General features: G+C 34.2%; 1 protein-coding gene across 1 annotated transcript in view; it reads right to left on the bottom strand.

Moving 5' to 3' along the window:
• DTHD1 (death domain containing 1) overlaps positions 1–21,603 on the bottom strand; it is a 72,991-nt gene extending 51,388 nt beyond the window's left edge. The window contains exons 1-5 of the mRNA XM_012525747.4: positions 21,163–21,603; positions 18,269–18,881; positions 14,047–14,377; positions 10,198–10,377; positions 8,145–8,392 (exon numbers count right to left, since the gene is read on the bottom strand). Coding sequence (XP_012381201.3) covers positions 8,145–8,392; positions 10,198–10,377; positions 14,047–14,377; positions 18,269–18,881; positions 21,163–21,433 — 1,643 coding nt within the window. The 5' untranslated portion in view covers positions 21,434–21,603. The remainder of the gene's footprint in view (positions 1–8,144; positions 8,393–10,197; positions 10,378–14,046; positions 14,378–18,268; positions 18,882–21,162) is intronic.
• Between the last annotated feature and the right edge of the window lie 1,666 nt (positions 21,604–23,269).

Raw genomic sequence — 23,269 nt, forward strand, 5'->3', positions numbered from 1 at the left:
GGATACAAATGAATAATAACAGAAATGAAAAAGGGGCCATCACAACCAACCCCACTGAAATAAAAAGGACTATAAAAGGATATTATGTATGACTGTATGCGGTTAAAGTTGATAAACTAGATATAATGGACAAACTCAAGAAATATACAAAGCACTTATATTGTCTCAACAAAGCATTAACTAATAAAGAGATTGAATCAGTAATCAAAAACCTCCCAACAGAGAAAAGCCCAGGACCAGATGGCATTACAAGGGAATCTTATCAAACTTTCCAAGAAAAATGAACACCAATTCTGTTCAAAATACTTCCAAAAAATTGAGGAGGGAGCGTTTTTAAAAATGGAAGCAACCCAGGAAAGTGACTGCGGCTCAATCAATTGGGCTCCTGTCTACTATATGGGAGGCCCTGGGTTCACGTCCTGGGGCCTCCTTGCAAAGGCAAGCTGGCCTGTGCCCACAGAGAGCTGATGACCTGCATGCATGGAGACCTGGCACAGCAAGATGATGAAACAAAGGGAGACAAGCAGACACAGAAGAATGTGCAGTGAATGGACACAGAGAGCAGGCAGCAAGCAAGCCACAAGGGCCGGGGGGTAATAAATTTTTTTTAATTGCAAAAAATAAATGGAAGCAACTTAAGTGTCTGTTAACCAATGAATGCATATATTATATATAAAATTCCTTTATTAAATGTGTATATACACACAATGGAATATTATTCAGCCATAAAAAAGAAGGAAGTTCTGATGCCTGTGACAATGGAAGAACCTTGAAAACATCATGTCAAGTGAAATAAATCAGAAACAGAAGGACAGATATTATATGGTCTCATTGAATGAAACAATTAGAATAAGAAAATTCATAGACTCAGAATCCAGAATATAGGTTAATAAGGGATGGAGTGGGAGTAGGAAGTAAGGAGTTAGGTTTGGAAGGTATAGATTCTATAAGGAACGATGGAACAGTTTTGGTTATGGATGTTGGGGATGGTAACAACATTGTGAACAAAATTATCAGCACTGAATTATATATTTGAATGTAGTTCTAAGGGGAAATTTTTGGTTGTATATATGTCTCTAGAATAAAAAGATTAAAAAATCCATGGAAGTGCACAACACAGTGAACCCTAAGTTAAACTATGGACTATTGTCAATAGTATAACTATAACAAATAAACCACACCAAGGCAAAATGTAAATAATAGGGTGGTATATAAGAATCTATATTTTAAGCATAATCTTTATATTTAAGATTGTTTTATAAACCCATCACTTTTCTAATTTTTAAAAAATTAGAAAAAAAAAGAGAAAAAAAAAGCTCTCCTGGAGAAGAAAAACATGGGTGATTTGCCGACTAAATACTAATATTTATTATAAAGCTATAATGATTAAGACAGTGTATATTGGTTCAAAAGTAGAGGGAAATGAACAATGAAAAAAAATAGTGCCCAGAATTTGATTATTTGTTTGATGACAGAGGAGGCATTGTGGATTGTTGCAGAAAGAAAGAACCATTTCAATATATGATGCTGGGACAATATGTTATCCATGTGTGAAAAATATTGAGTTACTACCTCACACTGGATGCAAATACAATTTAGATTGAAGCCTTATATAAAAATCAAGTCCCTAAAATTAGAAGATAATAAAAATTATCAATACAGTATATGAAAGTATTTTAGGACCAGTATACAAAGAGCAATAATCATAAAATAAAACTATGACAATTTTGTAAATATATATGAAAATACAGATCACAAAGTAACAAAGGATTGGCATTAAAAATTTAAAAGAAGTCCCACAGCTCAACATTAAAAATATAAAAAAATGTACAAAGAAATTTATAGAAATTTCACATATAAGAAAACAAAACTTACGAAATCATGTCCACATCATAGTAATTAGAAAATTGAAGATTAAAAGCAAAATGAAATCCATTTTACACCAATTAGATATTCAAAATTATAAAATTTTACAATATTCAAAGTTGGAGATGATGAGCAAAAATGGTGATGAGATTGTGAATTAGATCTATCCCATTGTAAAACTTGTAAAATTGTATGTGTGTACCCTATATATTCAATATACCTACTTCTAAGTATATGCCCTGAAGAAGTAATTCTAAAACATAATGAATCAAGAGTAGTCACTATAACGTTATTTGTAACAGCAAAAAAATTGGAAAGAAGCTAAATGTCCATCAATAGAAAAATGGATTAATGGAATTTATAGTCACACAATGGAAATGTATATTGAAGTGAAAATAAGTGTAACATGTCACGAGAAGGAAGAATTTTAGAAACACAATTATAAGTAAAAAGAGCAAGTTCTATAAAATTACACACAGTAGTGTACCATTTTTATAAACCTAAATAATGTAAAATCAAATGGGATATTGTATAAGTATGAAAATAAATACATGTAATAAATCTAAAAGCAAACTAATGATTCAAAATTTCAAAATAGGAAAAATTGTGATAAGGAGGCAGGGAATGTGGTGAGGGAGGGGGAAATATTTATTGATGCTGTTCAATTTCTTAAGTTATGTGGTAGCTTTGCCACTTGTCAATTTTATTATTATGTGATATTACTTAATATATTTTACAAACATTGAGCATGACTTACATATTAAAATTTAATAAGATAATTTAAAATCAATAGGAATTATATAGAAAAGTTTTTCATGAGAAAAAAATATTTTCTCTTCTAGCTCTCTAAAATATTTCTTGCATAACATGGTGTAGCAATTTAATATTATTGATGACTTTCAAAAAGAAATATTAGAATATGTTTGTAGACTGATCTTTTCCTCTGGGTGTATTGGATTATTTCAGATTCACAGGTTTACTTGATTAAGTAATTATGTAAACCTCTTGTAGCCAGTAGGCTGTTGAATCCCCATCCTTTGGTGGGTGGGTACTCACAAATAAAATGCATGGCAAAGGACGGAGTTATGGGTTTTTCATGTTGGAGTTTTGATGTCGGAGTTTGATGCTGAAGCCTTAGGTGGAACCCTGGGAAGAGAGGAACCCAGGAAGCCTGAACCTAGCAGACGTCAGCAGCCATCTTGCTCCAACATGTGAAAATAGACTTTGGTGAGAGAAGGAACTTATGCTTATGGCCTGGTATCTGTAAGCTCCTACCCCAAATAAATATCTTTTATAAAAACCAACAATTTTTGGTATTTTGCATCAGCACCCCTTTGGCTGACTAATACACATGGAATAAGTTTTTATTTAACAAATTCATTTTCCCCTTTCATTACTACCAAGATGTCTTTTCTGGCTTATAATTAAACAACTCTCATCTTTTCCCCAGAAATAATTCAGAAGTGAATGAATATAATGCAATACAAACCTTTTATTCTTAAAATTCAGACTATATTTTGACCCCAAATAGCTCTCATCCTTCCTAACTTATGTTCAACTGGCTTTCATCCTTTTATGAAAGTATTTAAATAGAGATTTGACATGAATTCTAATTTTATTGTTTTATTCTGGAGAAAATATACCATCCATGTCAAAGTATACATGATTATTAGTACAATTTGCATTTCCAAAAATTTACTCATTAATTTATTTAATTCAGCTAGCATTTTTTTGAGCACCTGCTACATTGTAATTGTGCTGAGTGACTATAAATGGAAAAGTGCACATATTATTGTGCATTATGATGTAGGACATATACAAAGGTGGGACTGGCACAAAAGGAAGATCCATCAATGCCTCCTCTAAATCTTAAGTTAACTTAACTGGGAAATGAAAGAGTTGAGCTGCAGTATATGGAATGAGTAAAAGTTCTTCAGCAAAACTGGGTAGAAAAAGTATTTTCTAGTGGAAAGATGAAGGGCACAGCAAAGAAAAAGATTTTTAGCAACTTGACCAATCGAACTAATGACAAATGGTCATCTTCCCACTACATAGGACGGCTGGAAAAAATGTGACTCACACACACACACAAATTAGAAGAACTAAAAAACTGGAGAGAAAACCCAATGATCTGGAAATACAAAAGGATCTCAAAGCCATAATTTTCTTGCCTCTGCTGGCAACTAGAGGAACTGATTCTATGAATACTCCTTTCCCACTCCCTCCCCATACCATTCCATTCTTTCTCCAATCTTCAAACACACACATACACACATACACACACAACCAGGTGCTGGGTGATAGAATTTTTAATCTACCAGTGGACAAGAGATAACACCTGCAGCTGCACAAGCAGGGAGCTGGGACTATCTCATTCCTTATTTTGGGATCCTAAAAGGGCAGCTTGGTCATAAAAGAGGCAGCACTGACCACAAAAGAGGGAAATTATGTTTAGATCTGATTTTTTAAAAATTACAATCAGGGTGCAGATGTGGCTCAAGCTGTTGGGCACCTGCTTCCCACATGGGAGGTCCTGAGTGCCTCCTATAAACAAAATCAGAAAGGACAATAAGCAAACAAATTAAAAGGCCAACTCAAGGGGAAGCCGATGTGGCTCAGGGTTGAGCACCAGCTTCCCACATAAGAAGTCCCAGGTTCAATCCCCAGCCATGGTATCTCAAAAACAAAAAAAAATTTACAATCAATTTGGAAGTGAACTTCTAAGGGTTAGAGTCATGCAATAGAATTGGTAAGAACAAAAATATATTAGATTATAGTAAATAGCATACATCATAGTATACTATCACAGTATAGTAAACATCATGTAGTTAATAGATAGTTGGTAGAATAACTTGAATAAGATTATAAAATGAGTATGTTTAGAATGATAAAAGAAATAAAGTTAGAAATAGAAAAATAATAAAAAGACAGGACAACTTGGAGAAAGATTTTTAAATTTTAACAATAGCCTTTTCAGAAATGAAAATATAATAACCAAAATGCACAGTTTAAACAACTGATGGGAATATTACTAATATGGATTGAATGTGTCCCCCATAATGATATGTTTAAATCTTAACTCTTGGTCCTATAAATGTGATTCTACTTAGAAATGGGATCTTTGAAGATGTTATTCATTAACATCATATTTAATGTATGATTCAATTTATATGAAATTTCCAGAATAGTCAAATTATCCATAGAGACAGAAAGTACATTAATGGCTGGGGGAGGGATATGGGAGTAGGACTGGGGAGTGACTGCAAATGGGTATTGGTTTCCCATTGGAGAGATGAAAATGTTCTTAAATTAGGTTGTGCAGGTTATACAACTCCATGAAAACGCTAAAAAAATAATGAATTGTACAATTTAAATAGAACTTTATGGTATGTGATTTACACCTTGTGACAATTTGAAGCAGGGTGGATACCAGAAAATCATTTCCTTAGGGCTAATCCATTCCTCTGGATGTGGGACCTTTTGATTGGATTGGATTCAGTTGGGAGTCCCTTGATTGGACTGTTTCAGTAAGACATGACCCAAGTGGGTCTTGGAACTTGTGCAGGAGTCCTTTATAAATGGAGGACTGAAAGCAAGATACACGGAGAAAAATTGGCAGGGACAGAAATCCTGAAAGGGAGGAGGCTTGGAGGAGTGGGAAGAGATAAGCCATATGCCTGCTCACCCACAGCGAAGCTCCGGGAGAGAGCTTTACTTGATGCCTTGATTTGGGTAGAGCTGACATTATGCCCTGCCATGTGCCTGATCACCTACAGCTGAGCTTGGAGAGAAAGCATCTTTAGATGGTGCTGCCATGTACCTAATTGCGTGCGCATGGGTCTTGCCAGCAGCCAAGCTTCCATGAGGCAGCATCTCCGATAATGCCTTGATTGGACATTTCCACAGCCTCAGAACTGTAAGCATTTAATCTAATACATTACAATTATAAAAGTCAACCCATTTCTAATATATTGCTCCCAGGAGCTTTTAGCAAATTAAGAAGTACCTCAATAAAGATGTTAAAAATAATTTTTATTTAGGACTTCAAATGCAAAAAACAGGAAAGAAAGGCAGTAATATTCCTACTTGTAATCTCTTAATTTGGAATTTTAATTTTTCTTTATACTCTTTTGGATTTTCCAAGAATATGCAATTGGAATTTTGGGTTAAAAATCAGAGAAGAAAAATAAATATTACAAAGATATAAAACTTCTTCCCCCAGATACACATACCCGAAACAAAAACAAAACCAAGAACATGGATTGAGGGAAAAGTCATTCGTCCTTTGAGTTCAAGATTGTCTACTAAGGATAACTTCATTTAAAACAGAACCAGCAAATGGCAGTAAATTGTAGCTAAAGAAACAAAGAGTATTTATTGGGAAGAGGGCATTAAGACACCTACTTCAGATTTTCACAGGAATTAATATGAGCAATATATTACACGACACAAAATGATTTTTGTCTCCTTGGCCAGAAATATTGAAAAATGTTAGTTAGAAAGTTGCTGGTATGGTTTTGAAGTGGTTAATACCTTGGTCAGGATTTTAAGTCAGCAACAGAGTAAAAGAGTGACTCTTAAAACGTTTCAAAGGCAAAATTATCAAGGAGCAGTACTGGCTTGAATGAAGCCAAAGATGACATAAAGACCATAAAAAGACTCTCTTTTGATGGCAGAGAAGGGAAAATTTGATGGAAAAGTCATCAGTGTTATGATATACAAACTCTACTATCATTTTTTAGAATGAGGATTTCTTGGTTTGAATTCTTATTCTCCAACTTGCTGTCTAATCTTTGTCAAAATATTTAACCTCTTTGAGCTTTAGTTTCTTTATTTTAAAAATTGCAATATCAATACTTAATTCAGAGGGTTGTTTTAAAGATTAAATGAAAAAGTACATAAAAGCGCTTGCATAATGCCTTGCGTATAAGTCTCAAAAATACTTATAAACATATCATATTACTCTTGGAGGAAAGTGGGTCAAGGGTAGACAGGACCTCTCTTTATATTTTTTTGTAAAGTTCTGTAAATCTCAATTATTAAAAGATTAAAGATTAAAAGTTTAAAAATGCATTAACGAAATTTAAATTTTTTTTAATTAAAAAAAAAAGCATTAGCTACCTGGTATATGAATTGTAACATGTCATTGTGTTAATATTTTACTTACCATATGAAGGAATCAAGGACAAGGGACACAAGCAATTTTGTTGCAAAGAACATTGTTTTAAACAGATATAGGTATTTTTGTGGATATTCAAGAGAAGATAAGTCTTGATTTATTAGACTGATACATTTTAAATGGAAAGCTCCAGAAAGGTTATGTCTCAATTTCACTTTCTCATGCCATATAGGAATTTGGACTAGCTGTATTACAGTGAGATAAACATATAATTCTGGTAGCAAAAGCAAATATAACTGGATCATTCTGTATTTCCATGTTCTCTCATACTCATCTGACACTAGAAAAAGCTAGATTTCTTCTCCCAGACATATCCAACGAAGTTGCCAGCTTACTAAACTGCAAGCATTGTAAAAAAAAGCAAACTATCCATTTCTAAATTTCTAGGCTGGTACCCCCAAACCAGAGGGATGATGGCTACATATAGACGTGACCAGAAATAGATATGATTCCAGATCAGTGCCACATACTAGTTAGAGGTGTTTGTACAAATTCTTAATCTCCTTGAGTTTCAGTCTTCTCACTGATAAAATGAAGGCAAGGTGGTGTGGCGTATGAATAAGATAATATGCACAAAGCACCGTCTACATATTAACTTCACAGTTAATAATAATTGTTATTGCAATTTAGTTTTATCTCCCTCTTCTGATTTTTTAAAGGAGTATTTATTTTATTGGTGGAAATGTTGCTTAATTTTAAAGAATGCGGGAAGAAGCAATCTACTTATTTAGGAAATGTAGATTCAAATTCATTGTTTTTCAGCAAGGGTCAGGTTAAACTTTTTAGTAACATTAACAGAGAATTATTAAATATAGAAATTAAAATCATTATACTATATATTTTTAATTAATCATATCACAAATTCTCTGAAAGATATATCTAATTTTTACCTCCCTTCTTTTTCTTACCACTAAAATACTTTGGGATCATCTACGACTAAAATTATCATCTTTTGGCAGTGAACAATACTTTTTTATTTCTGGATAAAAATTTTTCATATTTCAATACTTACATTTAAATACAAGACATTTGACTACATTTTTAACCATTTAAGTTTATTTTCCAGTCATTAACTTAGGTATATAAGGATCTTACTCACCGATTAAGGTATAAAGGTATTACCCTGATTTTCATGACACTGGCTGTTTTTCCTTTATGATCTGTCTCAGGATCCCAATTCATTTTATCAGCATGTGGAGAACAAGGTAGGAAAACAGTGATTGGTTTCTGAAAAGTATGTGTTGATGGGTGCTGAACGTGAATCAGAGGGCTTGTGGATACTACTGAGTAAGCAGTATCTTGCTTTGTTTTTAAATATACCACCAAAGATGGGTCAACTGGTTGAACCTAAATAAAGAAAAAGAAATAGAGATGTAGATATTCTCATTTTTAATAGCAATAAATGCAAAGTATCACACATTTCTAAGCCAATATTCTGAAAATTTTACAGAACATTGTTTTATGTCCAAACTCCTTCTTAAAATTTTATTTCTAATCACCCATACCAAATCATCTAGTGAAATATAAGATTATAAGATTTCAGGTCCTTTGAATTCATTTGACATTTTTCATTTACTTTCTTAGCTATATATGTGCATGCATGTATATATATACATACACACATATGTGTGTGTATGTGTATATGTATATGTGTATTTATATACACTCACACCTATTAGGGTTATTATTGGTATATGTGGGAAAATTTTAATATAGACCACATATCGATAACAGAGTTGTATTTTTGTTTCATGGTAAATTTCTTGAAGGAGATCATTTTATTTTGACTGTCCTGTTTTCTTAACAGAATGTGTTGAAACGTTTGGAGCTTAAAGACTTTTTAAATTTGTCTAAAAGCATCAGATTATGTACAGAGAAAAAAGAGATAAAGCAAATATGTTAAAAAGGGGCAAAAATTGGTTATCATCTTGTATCATTTCTAAAATTTGAAAATTTTTAAAAATAAATTTTTTTGATATTTTATAAATTCAAGATTTTTTTCTAATATACTATTAACTTGTTTTTATTTAATTTACAACTGATGCTTAGTTAAACTGTATAAGGAAATTGGTTGGAATCAGCACTGCATGAATTTATGAAAGAAAGCAGCATTTGGGTCCTCTTTTTTTTTTTTTATGCGAGGGTGCCTGCACGGCGCTGTGCAGGTCTGGGATGCCTTGTTTCTTTTTTTACCTGGAGATCCCGGGGATGGAACCCGGGTCCTCCATACGGTAAATGGGTTCTCAAATGCTTAAGCCACAGCTGCTTCCCTGGGTCCTTTCTGAAAAGCCTTTCTGAAGTCTGGTTTCCCTATCCTATGTTATAAATAGCCGAGAAATACTCTTAATTGTAGGCAAAAAAATGACCTAGAAAAAAATATATTTTATATAATTTCTAATTAGCACTATTTTTAGATTAAATGATCTTTAGAAATTAGAAAAACAAAACTATATTTATTAAAGTGTTTCCTCTCACATAAGAAAGGCAATAATCAAAATAGCTAACATACTTCCAAAATCTAGAAATTTATGGAAATATCTTATGAATGAAGTATATACAAAACGTTTTCTTCCTAAATTTTTCTTCACTTTCCATTTATGGTAACATACTGGGGAAAATAGGAAGAACGTGTGGACTTGAAGCTAGGACAGGAATATTATTTGACAAAATCTAAAATTTACATTGATATATCATGATTTATTTTCAGACAGCATTGTATATATTACATCTTTATTCAAATATTTTATAATTAAATATAGCCAAGTAGTCATCATATTAAAATTTTTAATTGAAAAGTTTCTTTTATAGCAGCCTCTCAGTTGGAAATCTTAGATTATGTGAACTCCCCAAAAGTCTGACATCAGCTCTAACACAGTCAACACATGTTTTTGTAAATAAACATCATAAATGAAACAATGCAAAAAACAGGCTAGCCTTTCAAATAAATCAGAGGTTCATTGTGAATATGAATCTACATGTTCAAAATAATCACTTTAACATGATATCACCACATACTAGGCCATTGCAAGTATAAGAGACTAATTATTTTATTGTTATGTTAAACATTTGCCTACTCTTTGTCTTCTAGTACCATGCATGCTTGATGACACACAAAATCTATGAAAAGCAATTCACCAATTTTTAACATTTACCTTTAATTGTATAAGCACTGGTGAGTTGAAAGTTCCTGGAGGGTAATTTAAGGATATTCGGGAATCCATGCTTGGTTTAACAGTAAGACCTTTCTTTGTAACTGTGAAGGACTCTTTCTTTAAACAAGACACAACAGAAAAGATACCCAACTTGTAAACTTTCACTTCAGCAAAGGTGCCCTGTATGGATTAAAGGACATTAAAACAAGCTACAGGACTCTTTTGGGGAGTTCATGCTATACATGTAAAACGTATATACTATGAAAAATATTGCTGGTATGCGTTAAATTGTGTCCCCCTTAAAGGTATGTTCAAGTCCTAAGTCCCAGTCAGGTGCTTGTGATCTTATTTGGAAATAGGGTCTTTGAAGATGTGATTAGTTAAAGTGAGACCAAACTGGATTAGAGTGGGCACTAATCCAGTATTACTGATATCCTTATAAGAAGAGTGAAATTTGGGCAAAGACAGACACAGAAGGCTATGTGAAAATTAGAGATTGGAATGGTGCATCTATGAGCCAAGGAACACCAAGGATTGCTGACAATCACCAGAAGCTGGGAGAGACAAGGAATATTTCTTGCCTATAGGTTTCAGAAAAGCATAGCCCTAAAGACATCTTGATTGAGGACTTCTTGCCTCCAAAACTGTGAGACAATAAAATTTTGTTGTTTAAGCTCTAAATTTGTGGTACTTTGTTACAGCAACCCTAGGAAACTAAGACTATTGTCTATGTATTCTCCTACCATTTGGAAAGGTTCCATTAATCCAGAATGGATGATACTTTCAGGAGATAAAGGTAGAAGTAGACTATTAGGAATTTCTAAGGTTTGGACTAGACAATAGAAGAATGATATATATATGATAGAAACCACATTCAGTGTTTTCAAAAATACTAATTGCTTCTGGAATCCTAGCCAGAATGAACTCTAAATAGTAACCTTTTCCCAGGACTTTCAATACTGTTAAGGGAATTGTAAGGACTGAAATTTCAACCTTTGGGTAGTTTACTCAAATCCTATAGCACCTGTACTGTCAGCAAATTCTTCCTTCCGACAACTCAAAATTTCTTTAGGTACCAAAGTTTAATGATTTTCTCTATTTCTCTCCTCAGTACAGTGGGAAATGATTACTGCAAAGAGACTTATTTGTGTTTCTTTTATATAGTGACATTTAAATTTGTAATGCATACATGCAGGCACCTATTCAAGCTTTATATCACACAAAAAGGAACTGAGTATATAAATGAAAACAAAATGATCTACTCATATAATCATCAAAGCTTAAAATGAGGAGGAAGATTTGGAAGTAGTTTGGTCTATTCATGCTTTCATGCTTCTCCAAACAAGAGCCAGCTCCACCCCAGCATGAGTAGATAATCATGTATACACACACATACAAACATCTCAGGGACAATCACAATGGAAAATATTATATCATTTGAAAGCTGACTAAGGAAGAGATTTCACAACATCACTGCGTGAATCCATCACTGGGAAAATTCAGGGCATGATGAATGTTCTGTTTTGGCCAGAGGGAAAATGGTGAAAGGTAAGAAAGGACAGTCTTCTGGGAAATAATTTTGATTGTTATGCTAAAGCACTGAGCACATTTGGCAGGTACTGAGGATAAACCTACCACAATGGTTTTTAAACAGGGGAGTGTCTTGAAAAGAACCCAGATGACATTTTTTTTCTGACTCCAGAAGTAGAGTTCTTAAGTATGATATGATCCACATAAAAATTTTTGGAATAGATCCAGAGTTTACATTTTCTTGAGCTAAAAATAGAGGTAACTACCATTAAAAAGTAGAGAGATAAATAAGAGCCTTTTTAAAAATGTAGACAGTGGTTTTCTTATTTTTCTTTTTGCTTTGATTTTTCCATTTATTCGTTTACTAAACATCCACAGTACTCATTTTGTGAAAGGCACATGCACTATGGCAGGTTTTGCACTTTCTACCGCATTCACATGAACTGGCCAAGATTAAAATTCCCAACAGCAGCGCTGTGCTGGTAAGACGATTATGTGTATAGGCTTCATATAATGAAAGTAAAATATATTAGTTGCATGAATTGGACTAAGTAATTAGAGCAGGCTTAGCTTTCATATTCAACTTCTTTATAACTCAGTAAAGAACAAAAATCAGAAAAGAAAGAGATGAATTAAAAAGTTTTCTGCATGCATACAATTTTTTTTACATTTAGTTCCTGCATTTCTCTTCAAATAATGGTTAATTATATAAAGCTGAAAAAAGTACAAATATTGTAATTGTTTTCAAATAAGTTCAGTGGCCCACAGAGTATCTTAAATATTAATTCCCACCAACTGTATGCTGAGTTCAAAATTTGTGTACATTTTCTCTTCCCAACCTATGAATTTAGGACCATAGAGGATCTCAGAGTTATTACAAAGTCTGCCATGACCTTTGTAATAATTTATTAGTGATTAACATTTATTGATTGAATTCTTTTGATCTTTTTAAGAGTATTATATCATTTAATCCTTACAAAATTATCATGTAGACACAATTATTGTGTTTATTTTTCAGATGAAGAAATTAGGTCACGCAAGGTTAAATAACTTAATTCACACTAGGAAGCACGGGAACCAGGTTTCAAATTCAGTCAATCTGCCTCCTCAGGACATATCCTAACTACTAACATACATAGTCTTCAATGAACAAACTAAATACCATTTACAGATTTAATAAATATCTCACAGACAGACACACATGCACACATGTACACAAACACAGAATATTTTCATTTTTTACATATTTTCCCAACACATAAATGTTAAAATATAAAGCTCCTAGAGCTAATAAATGAATTCAGCAAGTTATGGTATATAAGATAAACACCTAAAAGTCAGTAGTGTTTCTATACACAAGCAATTAACAGGTGGAAGAATAAATTTTAAAAATCCTTGCACAACAGTCACTAAAAGAATCAAATATCTTGGAATAAATCTAACCAAGGATGTACAGGACTTGTATACAGAAAACTACAAAACATTGCTAAATCAAAGAAGACCTAAATAAATGGAAGTACATTCCATGTTCATGTATTGGACAACTAAGAAGATGGGATAGGGATAGAGAATGGGAAGTTAAAGTTTAAAATATGCAGTGTTCCTATTTGGAATGATGGAAATGTTTTGGTAATGGATGGTGGTGATCGTAGCACAATGTTGTGTAAGCAAATAACAGCACAGAAACGTATACCTGAATATGATTAAATGGGGAAGTTTTAGACTCCCATATACAGAAAGAGAATAAATATTTTTTTAATCCAGGAAACTATACAAATATTGAATCCTAACTTATACCATGGACTTTAATTATTAGAACAATTATAAAAATGTGCTATCAACTTTAACAAATGTTTCACACCAATGCAAGTATTGGTGGTGGGGTGGTATATGGCAATTCTGTGTTTTCTGCATGATAATTCTATAAACCAACAACTTCTCTAATAATGAAAATTAATAATAAAAACTAAAGTTTTCGCTCTTCTTAAATTTAGGCAGGGGCCATTTCATTTGAAATGCTAGTCTAAAGCTAGCCTAAACCATGGAGTTAACTGGGCCATGATGAAGGTTTTGCTTCCCAGATGAAAAAACTAATATTTACTAGGTCCTTGACCCGATTTTGCTTTCCTAAGTTTGGCCAATAATTCCTGCCCTTTGATTTTTATGGATGGCAAAAAAAAAAGCAAAAATTCATTACCACAAAGCTATCGACTCTTCCATTTATTAACAATAGAGCGATTATATCTACACTAAAATCTGGTTGTCTGAGTAATATTTAAATGAGGAGCTAAACAGCAAAAGTAGATGAAGCCAACCAACCTTATAATTTCCTTTTATTCCTTCCAGTGAATTTGGAGTTAGGTAACTTGGCTGAAGGTTTACATCATATAGTTTCACCATGATGTCTCTATAATTTCCCTTGTAATGTGCAGTAAATGGAATTGCGATGCATATTGGAAATGAGATTCTCTTTTCCTGATCTGAGAACTCGATAGTAATGACATTGCTGACCAACTCTTCATTATCACTCACTATTAAAGAACTCATGTTATTAATTATCCGGCATTCTAAGTGTTGAAGAACATATGATGGTGCTGTAATATAACAAGACAGGTGGGGATTCGTATCGTCACTTAGCACATCAAAATACCTGCAGAAAAAAAAAGGATATCACTTTTCCAATTATTTGGTTTATATATTGTACAATTAAATGTGTAAGAGCACACATCTAGAGCCATTTCCATGGTGTGAATTCCAGTTCTCCCATGTCCTGACTCTTTGATTTGGGTGAGATATTTAATTTCCCAGTGCCTCAGTTCCCACAACTATAAATTGGTGATAGAACAATCCCTATCTCATAGGATTGCTGTGTGAATTAAATTAACTATTATGTTATGTATTTAAAAAGCAGTGCTGGCACATAGTAGGTGTTATACACATTATCTATTATTAATGTTGTTACTTTGTTACTATTATTACTTAAGTGATTGATTCATTCTTTGGTTTTAATCATTCCACAGTATGAATCTTAAGATTGTTGAAGCTTCTTGATAAACCAAGTGATAATACCTGAATAGTTTCTTAAATTAGGGTAGGGGTGGTTGCAGTAATCTATATGTGGCAGTATATTAAATGATGACATTTATTATGTTTTAAAAAAAATCTTTGGAAATGTACAGGAGCATTATCAACATAGAATCAACCATAGTAATTATAAAAAGAATATATACAATCTTCAAAGAATCAATCCATAAACTTTATTTTGGCCATTCATTTTATTCTTATCGTTTACCATTGTAAGAGACAGGGATCAGTTTAGTTGTCACATAAAGGTAAAATAAAGCAAGGAGGAAGAAAATATTAATTAATGTAACCTGGCAGTTTACTGCCTTAGTCTCCCATTTCACGGTTAAGCAAGAACAAAGGAAACCAGTTTAAGCCAATCTTACAGCTGGTAAAAGGATGCACAAGAAAGAGCTAAGTCAATACCAATCCCGCACTAAATTCCATTTGGCAAAAGGAGCAAGTAAAAGCCATAATGATTGGAATGTGATGGGGGAAGCTGTTAATCAAAAACTGGGGGACTTACATGAGAAAGTTAGACCTCTTGGATAGGCTGTAACCTCTGAAGTATCCAATCTATGGAGAAACAGAGGAAGGGCTTGCATTCTAGGCTTAGTGGTATAAATTGTGGCATTTTCCTTTGTTTGGGGTGTCAGCCACATTTCCTGGTTGTGCACCCCTTCTTGCAAGATTAAGAATAAATTCTTCCACACAATTATTTTCTTCCAGAAGATTTCTTTCTTACACCATTACTTTATCATAAATTTTAGAGTCTTATAGATTTGAAATCAATTTGCGATCAATCACTTACTATTTGTTGAAATTTAGACATTAATGATTACTATTAAGATAAATAATATTTTAGTGCTTTCTATTGACCAGGTTTTAAGTTATACATTATTTCATTTAATCTACAAAACTGGGGTGTCAGGCAGGTACTACTATCATCACCATTTTACAGATAGGGAAACTGAGGCTTAGAAAGTTTAAAGATCACATCAATGGTAAGTGATAGAACCTATCATAGAATCCATCTATCTTTAACGCCAAAGCCCAAATTCTCAAATATAATACCATACTTCCTCATCATTTCAGAGCACTAGCTTCGTTATCCCTTACAAATTAAAACTAATACCCAATTCATAATAGCACAAAGATTGTATGATATAAAACATTTCAAACTCTTATATTAATGGACTTTCACAGAAATGGGTGCTCAATAGATGTTAGGTCTCTACATTAAAATTACCAAATTTAGTTTCTCTTTTTCTTGCTACTTCTCATTTAACATCAGTGAAATGACTGAAATATAGACAATGTCAAAGAGAAATAAGATAATTTATATAAAACTCAGCATTTGTAAAAAGTTCTAGAATAATCAGGTATACCTGTTTTTCAATCATTAGCAAATTGAATTTTATAGGGCACTTATACATAAAAATCTAAAAAACTGTGTTGCAAATGCAGAGTATCATTTATCTATATTTATAATTCTGCACTTGTAAAGGTAGAAGGAATAGAAAATTACCTAGCACATCACTCTGCTAGAGTATTCTCTGATGATGGTGATAATGGCAATTCAAAAATGAGAAACATTGCTTAAGTAGAAAGTATACAGTGACCCAGCCTTGTATATCTCCATGAATGACTCTTTGTGGTTACAAAAGACCTGTACCTTGGAAACAATCTCAACCTTCTTCCAGAAGGCATGCTTCCCCATTGACAGAACAAATAAAGTGAGGGGACCTATACATAGTTCCATCCCTCCTGGCCCTAATCAAATAGATCTATTCCAAATGCCTAAAATAAACCATTGGTCTATTCTAGTTTTATTTTCCCCTTGAATCTGTATTCACCAAGACAGCTACCCTTGGAGCAATTGGCTTTTTTCAGAAAGCTATCCAGGAAGGAATCACAACAGATTCTTAACAAGGTATTGTTTATGATGAGCATTTTTCATGTGGCATGATGGCTTCCTAGCCTGAGGGACTGCAATGAGTAGTCATCTTCTTAAATATGCTAGCCAAGCACAATTGATTGGATGCCACAAAGAGGAAATCACTAACCAGGGAACACCTAACCTAAAGGAGGTGTTAGAGGGAGTGGTTCAGGCAATGACTCATTAGCTGATGCTTTGAGTCATTTCTGAATGCGAGGATATGAAGTGTTATTGTTTTTCTCAAGTGAAATGGGCAACCACATATTGACGACTCTAGTGGCTGTTTTGCAGGACCTATAATTCTCTCAAACCATGGATGTCTTTCATGCATTGAAAATATTTTTATAACATTCATAGAATTCACTTGAGTCTCAGAACTTTAGGGACATTGCTCTAAAGTAGTCCAACCCCTTCAATTTATAGATGGAATAGTGAAGGTGAAGGTGGGTAAAATGACTTTCCTGAGATCATAGATTCAGTGATGTTGTCCCGGAAATGGAATTGTACAATCGAAAGAACACCGAAGCAGAAAAGGGAGTAAGTGAAGGATGGTAGTGAGTAGGAAGTGGGGAGATTGAAGGTTGTTGGGGTGAAATAACACACTAACATTTAGCTGAGCATCTGCAAAGTGGTGGAGTGGTAGATTCTTTAATAATTTTCTAATTTGGCCTTATTTACACAATCAAGAAAAGTAGTCTGAGAAATAAAGTAAGTTTCCCAGGATTACAGAACTAGTATGTAATAAAACAAGATAGCAAACTTAAATATGTCTAACTTCAAAGCCAAGCCAATGATTTTCCACCCTCACTATTCCTTGTTGCCTTCTAAGGGTATTATATTTTCCTGGGAAAATGTGGTCTGTGAATATTTTATTTTGTCTGGATAAATAAAGAATAATTAGGAACTTTTAGAGAGGTGATAATGCATAAGAGATCAGTCTTTTTGAAGTCATGTGCTGTTTGAGAATAAATGAAAGTTCTGAACAATCTCCAAGGGTTATAAAAGGGGTATGAACATATACATTGAATTTTAAGGACCTTCCAAAGCTTATCCATGAGGACCCTAGAATTCTATGACGCAGGTGAAGAACTCATGATTATTTGCTTGAGAATATAAATAAAATAAATCTGAAGCAAGAAAATTCTCTCAATTTCTGAACGCTCTGCAGACTCCTAGGATTTTTTTTTGTTGGTTTGTTTGCTTGTGTTTTAAATATAATAGAAAAGTGAACTTGTTCTGGACAATTGTGTATTTAATCATTTTCTTACTACTGAATTTCTTCCCTGTTAGAGAAACATTTAATATGCTTGTTTCCTAAAACTATACAACAAACAATATTAGTAATAGCAGTCACACAAATTTTTACAAGGATAGTTAAAACTGATTATTGATATACTAACTAGTTATTCACAATAACTTTTGGAGTTAGAAAAAAGGAAATGTATAATTTTATTCATGTGCAAATACTGTGCATTCTAAATACAAAAACACACATGAAAGCAGGAATGCATAACCATTTCTCACATTCCATTTACTTACTCCTTTTCCATTATGTTGTTGTTTTGGTTTTGACTCTCTGAATTATGAGGAGGAAGAATATCCACATATTTATTGAAGGTTCCAGGTGGTACTGAGGATGTGGTAATTTCTCTTTGGCTTTCCAGTATCTCATGAATTTCTCTTTCTGTTGTCTGGATTGTGTCATGAATCTGTTCCCTATAGTCATCTATGTCCTCAACAGTCATGTGTTCTATTTGTTTATCATCTTCATTTTCTGCATTATCTGGGAACATTTTGTTCTGTGACTCCTCTTGCCTTATTACATTTCCATTCAGTGGTGTGTTTTTTTCTTTTTCCATTAATTCTGAACTCATATGGGTTTTATTTTTCTTTAACTGGACCTGCTTTTTGTTATGGCTGTCCTCTCCATTTGTCGGGGAAACAGTAGCTGTTTCTATGACATCTAATTCCCCTCTTGCAGCAATGTCTGTTGCTTTGATATCTTGAATGGTGGACATTGTCTGCTGTGGAGTACATTCATCCTGCTTGCAGCATAAATTACACATCTCCTTTGCTTTTTTCTTTAGAAGTGTAGCTGTGCTCCCCAAATATTCATTTATTTTCATGATGCAGTCTATGAAAGTAGTGATTTCTACACACACACATATACACACACACAAAAATAAACCGAAAAGCAAATTGTGTTTCTGCACCGGCCTGTAATGAGTTAGGTAAAGATAAACTTAAAACGATCCTTTCTGGGCATCTAGGCCAACTTCCTTCCTGGTGGAGAAAGTCATTTGTGCAACTGCTACTCTTTTAACACTTTTAGGTATTGGGGACAAACTACTTTTCAAAGTAATAGCATAGAGTAAATATAATCCCTCTTGCTCATGAAAGTGCTTTGCATATTTGAAGACAAATATTGAGTACTCCATAGGATTCCTTACAACTGACGTCTACATCTCCCTCATTTGGTATGATTTTGATAACTTTCCTTCTCCTCTGGATAACCTATAGTTTTATCAATGATCCACTTAAAAATTGGGCCTAAAACTTAGTTGAACACTCCTAATGAGGCCAGACCAGCAGGAATATGATAGTTACAATATTTTCACTGATCTATTTTTATTGGGTAGTTTGCTGCTATGAGAATTGGATTCTGTGCTTTCTGCTGAGCTTTTGATCATTGAGTTTTCAAATTAGTATCCCAAAGAATATCTCTGATCATGCCAATTCTCTCATTGGTAACTATAGTGACTCCTCAAGGATTACTAAAATCAGTTCAAGCTTCCTCACTCTAGTGGAAACCCTCACCACAATATGATATAACCTCTCACTTCCTCCCCATTTCTTACCATTCTCCACCTCTCCCCACAGCTGGGAGACCTAAGAAGCTAACTTCTCCAAGGCTTAGCACCTCTCCAATCTTTAAAATTCCATCCTAAACTAAGGAATATATGATTTAAGGTCACATAGCTCAGTGTTTTTCAACTCATCCCTTCACTAGTCTTTTCTTGTCTTTAGCCTCCAGTTCTGACAACTTGCTTGTTTGTCCTATATTTTGAACTCCAGTTCTGATAACTGAATCTTTACTGTTTTGCCTGCTAAATTCTTGTTACATTGCCTAGGACCACTTCCAATTCTCTCCAAACACTGAAGCCTGGTTCAGAGCTCCAGCTGATGGACTCTGAGACATACTACCTTTGGACAGATTTCCCTGATGCCTACTATCTGCCTTGGAGACTGAATTTCTTAACAATATCCACATTGGATACTGACTGGTGGGATTTGTACACAGACCTTGACACTATGTTACGCAGGATTGGATTTCATGATGTCACTCATTTTCCTTTTTTTTTTTTACTCATTTTCTTATCTGGAGTAACTGTTGTTGTCTGAGATCATATTCATCCGATAACCTGTTCTTTCTGACTACTGTACTTCCTCTCAGAGTTCATAAGAGGCCCATTCCTAAGAATTTTACTCCAACTTAGTCTGTGTGGAAGTTTGAATTTCAAGTCTGAGTCCACCCTAGTCTTCCTGATTTATTTTTTAACTTTATTTCAACTTCAAAAAATAAAATAACAAACAAAAGGCAGCTTAACAAGGTTTGGAAGCATTACTTTAAAAAATTCTGTCTAGGCACATCTATTTTATTTAATCCTAAAAACAAACTTAGTTGTTTTTCCAGTATTCCAGAAGATGATTAAATGAGCACAGATTGGTTAAATGACATGACCAAGTCTCCTTGCTAGTGAAGAAAATGAAAAAAATGCTTGATCATATTCACATCTCATAAAACTAAATCCCATATTCTTTTTTTTTTTTTTTACTTTAAACATTGATATAGTGTCTTCTTTTGCGTTCACTACAAATATATTACAATAGTACTATTAGCTATGGTCTATAAATTACATTAGTTGTATTTTTTCCCAGGATTTTTTTGCAATTAGTGGGTCCATACTTAGATAAGTCTAGAGATAGACTATTAAAATCCATTCTAGAAAAAGTGCTTGCTCTGCCTTAAATAGGCTCTGTGTTTCCCTACCTCTAAGTATGGGAACCTGCTAATAATACCTTTGCCTGGAATTTTCTTTCAGGACACCTAACTTCCAGCTCCATAGATATAATTCATTTTTTAAGCTTCAGTTTAAATACCAAATTTATGCTAGCAGAATTTTCCATCTTCCAGTCTAAAAATGTGATTTTGCCTGCTTCTGAGACCCTCGAGCTCCACTGTATGGCTTTAAGGATACTGGCCTCATAGCCCTTTCCATTATTGTGCCTTTGTCCTATCTCTCCTACTAGATCATAAGCCTCTTGTGGATAGAGACTCTAACTTAGCCTTGTTTGTATGCTCCTTAGCTCCTTTCAGAGTAGCTACTCAGAAACTTTTTCTTAGAGAAATAATAAATAAAAGAACTGCATACCTTGCTTCCATGTGCACTGATTCTCCTTGTCAAGCAGTACCTGCAGCTGCTGGCATGTGGAACGCAGGGTCCCTGCAGTGTGCTCCAGCAGTTGCTGAAGGGCCCCACTGAGCTCTTGACCCAGAAAGACCACTGTAGCTATCCAACTGGCCCCTCCAGCCTCCTCACAAAGGGCTTCACCTAGGAGCATTTGTTTTAGCATCAGGTTCTGTCTCCAAACGTGCTTCAGTATTTGGCCTAGCTTACCTGAGCCCAAGTCTTCTGTATCCATGTTACGCTTTAAAAGTGATATGCTTCTTTCTTGCCTGCAAAACTTAAAGGTTTACCAAACTTGGCAATTGTTATTTCTCCTAAAATATAGGAGACGTTCCAAGACTGCTAGCCAAGCACTTTCCCACAACATAATAGGTTATTCAGCTTGTTGTTGACTAGTGGAAAGTTACTAAGTGACCAAAGGAGGGGCGTTCCTGCACCAAGTGCCATTGTATACAGGATAGATTAATCACTGGACTAGAGCTAGTTTACACAATCCAATTCTCCTTGTAGGTTTCACCAATTCAATATACTGTGGAAGTCCCATATATTTTTCAACTTTTGAGGGAACAAAATCTGAATTTTAAGGTAAGATGAAGTTTATAGATCAAAGTTAAACTCTTTTAACAAGATTTCTAATATGATTCTAATAGGATAAGTATGTAATACTTAAAAATACTCTTCAATGAAATGATGGACTGTCTGGGACTTGCTTCGTGATAATTTGGGAGTGGGAGAAGAGGGGGTATAGATAAACCACGACTGGCTATAAATGAATAATTTTTGAAGCTAGGATCTTTATGATTCTCTTTACTATGGTATATATTTATATATTTCTCGTAATAAAGATTCTTCAACTGGAGCAGATCCCATAACCATTGGTTAGCTGAGTATAATTAGCACCTTCTGATGTGGCAAGTCTGTAGTGAAATTGAGATAAGTACTTGGCCTCTGTACTCTGATAATTTCCCTCTAATTGAATAAAATACCCCTTCACTAAAAGAAAACAAACCTGAAGTGTGGCTTTCTCTGAACAAAGCTATGAGTCCTTACCACTTATAATTAAAATTTAGATACAGTAAATTCTCACCACTGCTTCCCTCTTGGTCAACACATTATATATGGAGTCATTGCGATACAGGACTTGATACTGGGGCCCTGTGGGCGTGGAGAGGAAACCAGAATAGCCTGCTCCTTCCTCTCCATTTCCCTCCTCTAATAAGCAACAACAAATACCAGAGAGAAAGGGCATTCCAGACAGGCTCATATTCTCTCTGAGCTACTGGAATGAAATGAAAGCTTCCAACAGGAGCCAGAATGCTCCCTCCCACAGGCACCACATTATCTCATCTTAAGCACTGGGGCTCTTGAAACCTGGAGAGATGAGGCAAAATTAAAATGAATGCCACAGGCGTGAATACTGCTCAAGCTGCTTCTGTTTCAAAGACTCTGAAGGAAAAAGAAAGGAGCAATATGGGGGAGAGAGGGACTTCCTTCTCTATTAGCAATCTTATTAAGTCTGCAGAGGGATAGGGTAGGTTTTTTGAAATATGAGTCCGTATCACATCATGAATCGCATTGTTTCAATATTTTGTATCCTATTCTCAATACTAAAGATTTTCTGATTTAAGCTACTTTAAAATTTTTTTTTAACTCCTGAAACATATGTGTACTTCTCAATAATTTTAATGAAAAATGTACATGTGGCTTTAGTTCCTTGTCAATTCTGAAAACTTTCCACAACCTTTACCATGGGCCAGGCAGTGTCTAAATGCTGCGATTAGTGCCCTTTAGGACATAAGAGGGAGAGACAGACACATAAACAGATTGTTTACATGCAGTTTAGAGTGTGTTGAGGGTGATAGCAGAGGTATGAACAAAAAGTATCATGATATGTTTAAGGAATAAAAAATTATTTCTGATTAGAAGTCTGGGAGATATTGATGGGAAGTTGATTTGGCTCAATTTTTAGAGCATCTGCCTACCATATGAGAGGTCCAAGGTTCAAACATAGAGCCTCCTGGCCTGTGTGGTGAGCCAGCTAGCCCACACGCAGTGCTGATGTGTGCAAGGA

This window comes from Dasypus novemcinctus, chromosome 1 (genome assembly GCF_030445035.2).
Source record: "Dasypus novemcinctus isolate mDasNov1 chromosome 1, mDasNov1.1.hap2, whole genome shotgun sequence".
NCBI classification, from domain to species: Eukaryota; Metazoa; Chordata; class Mammalia; order Cingulata; family Dasypodidae; genus Dasypus; species Dasypus novemcinctus.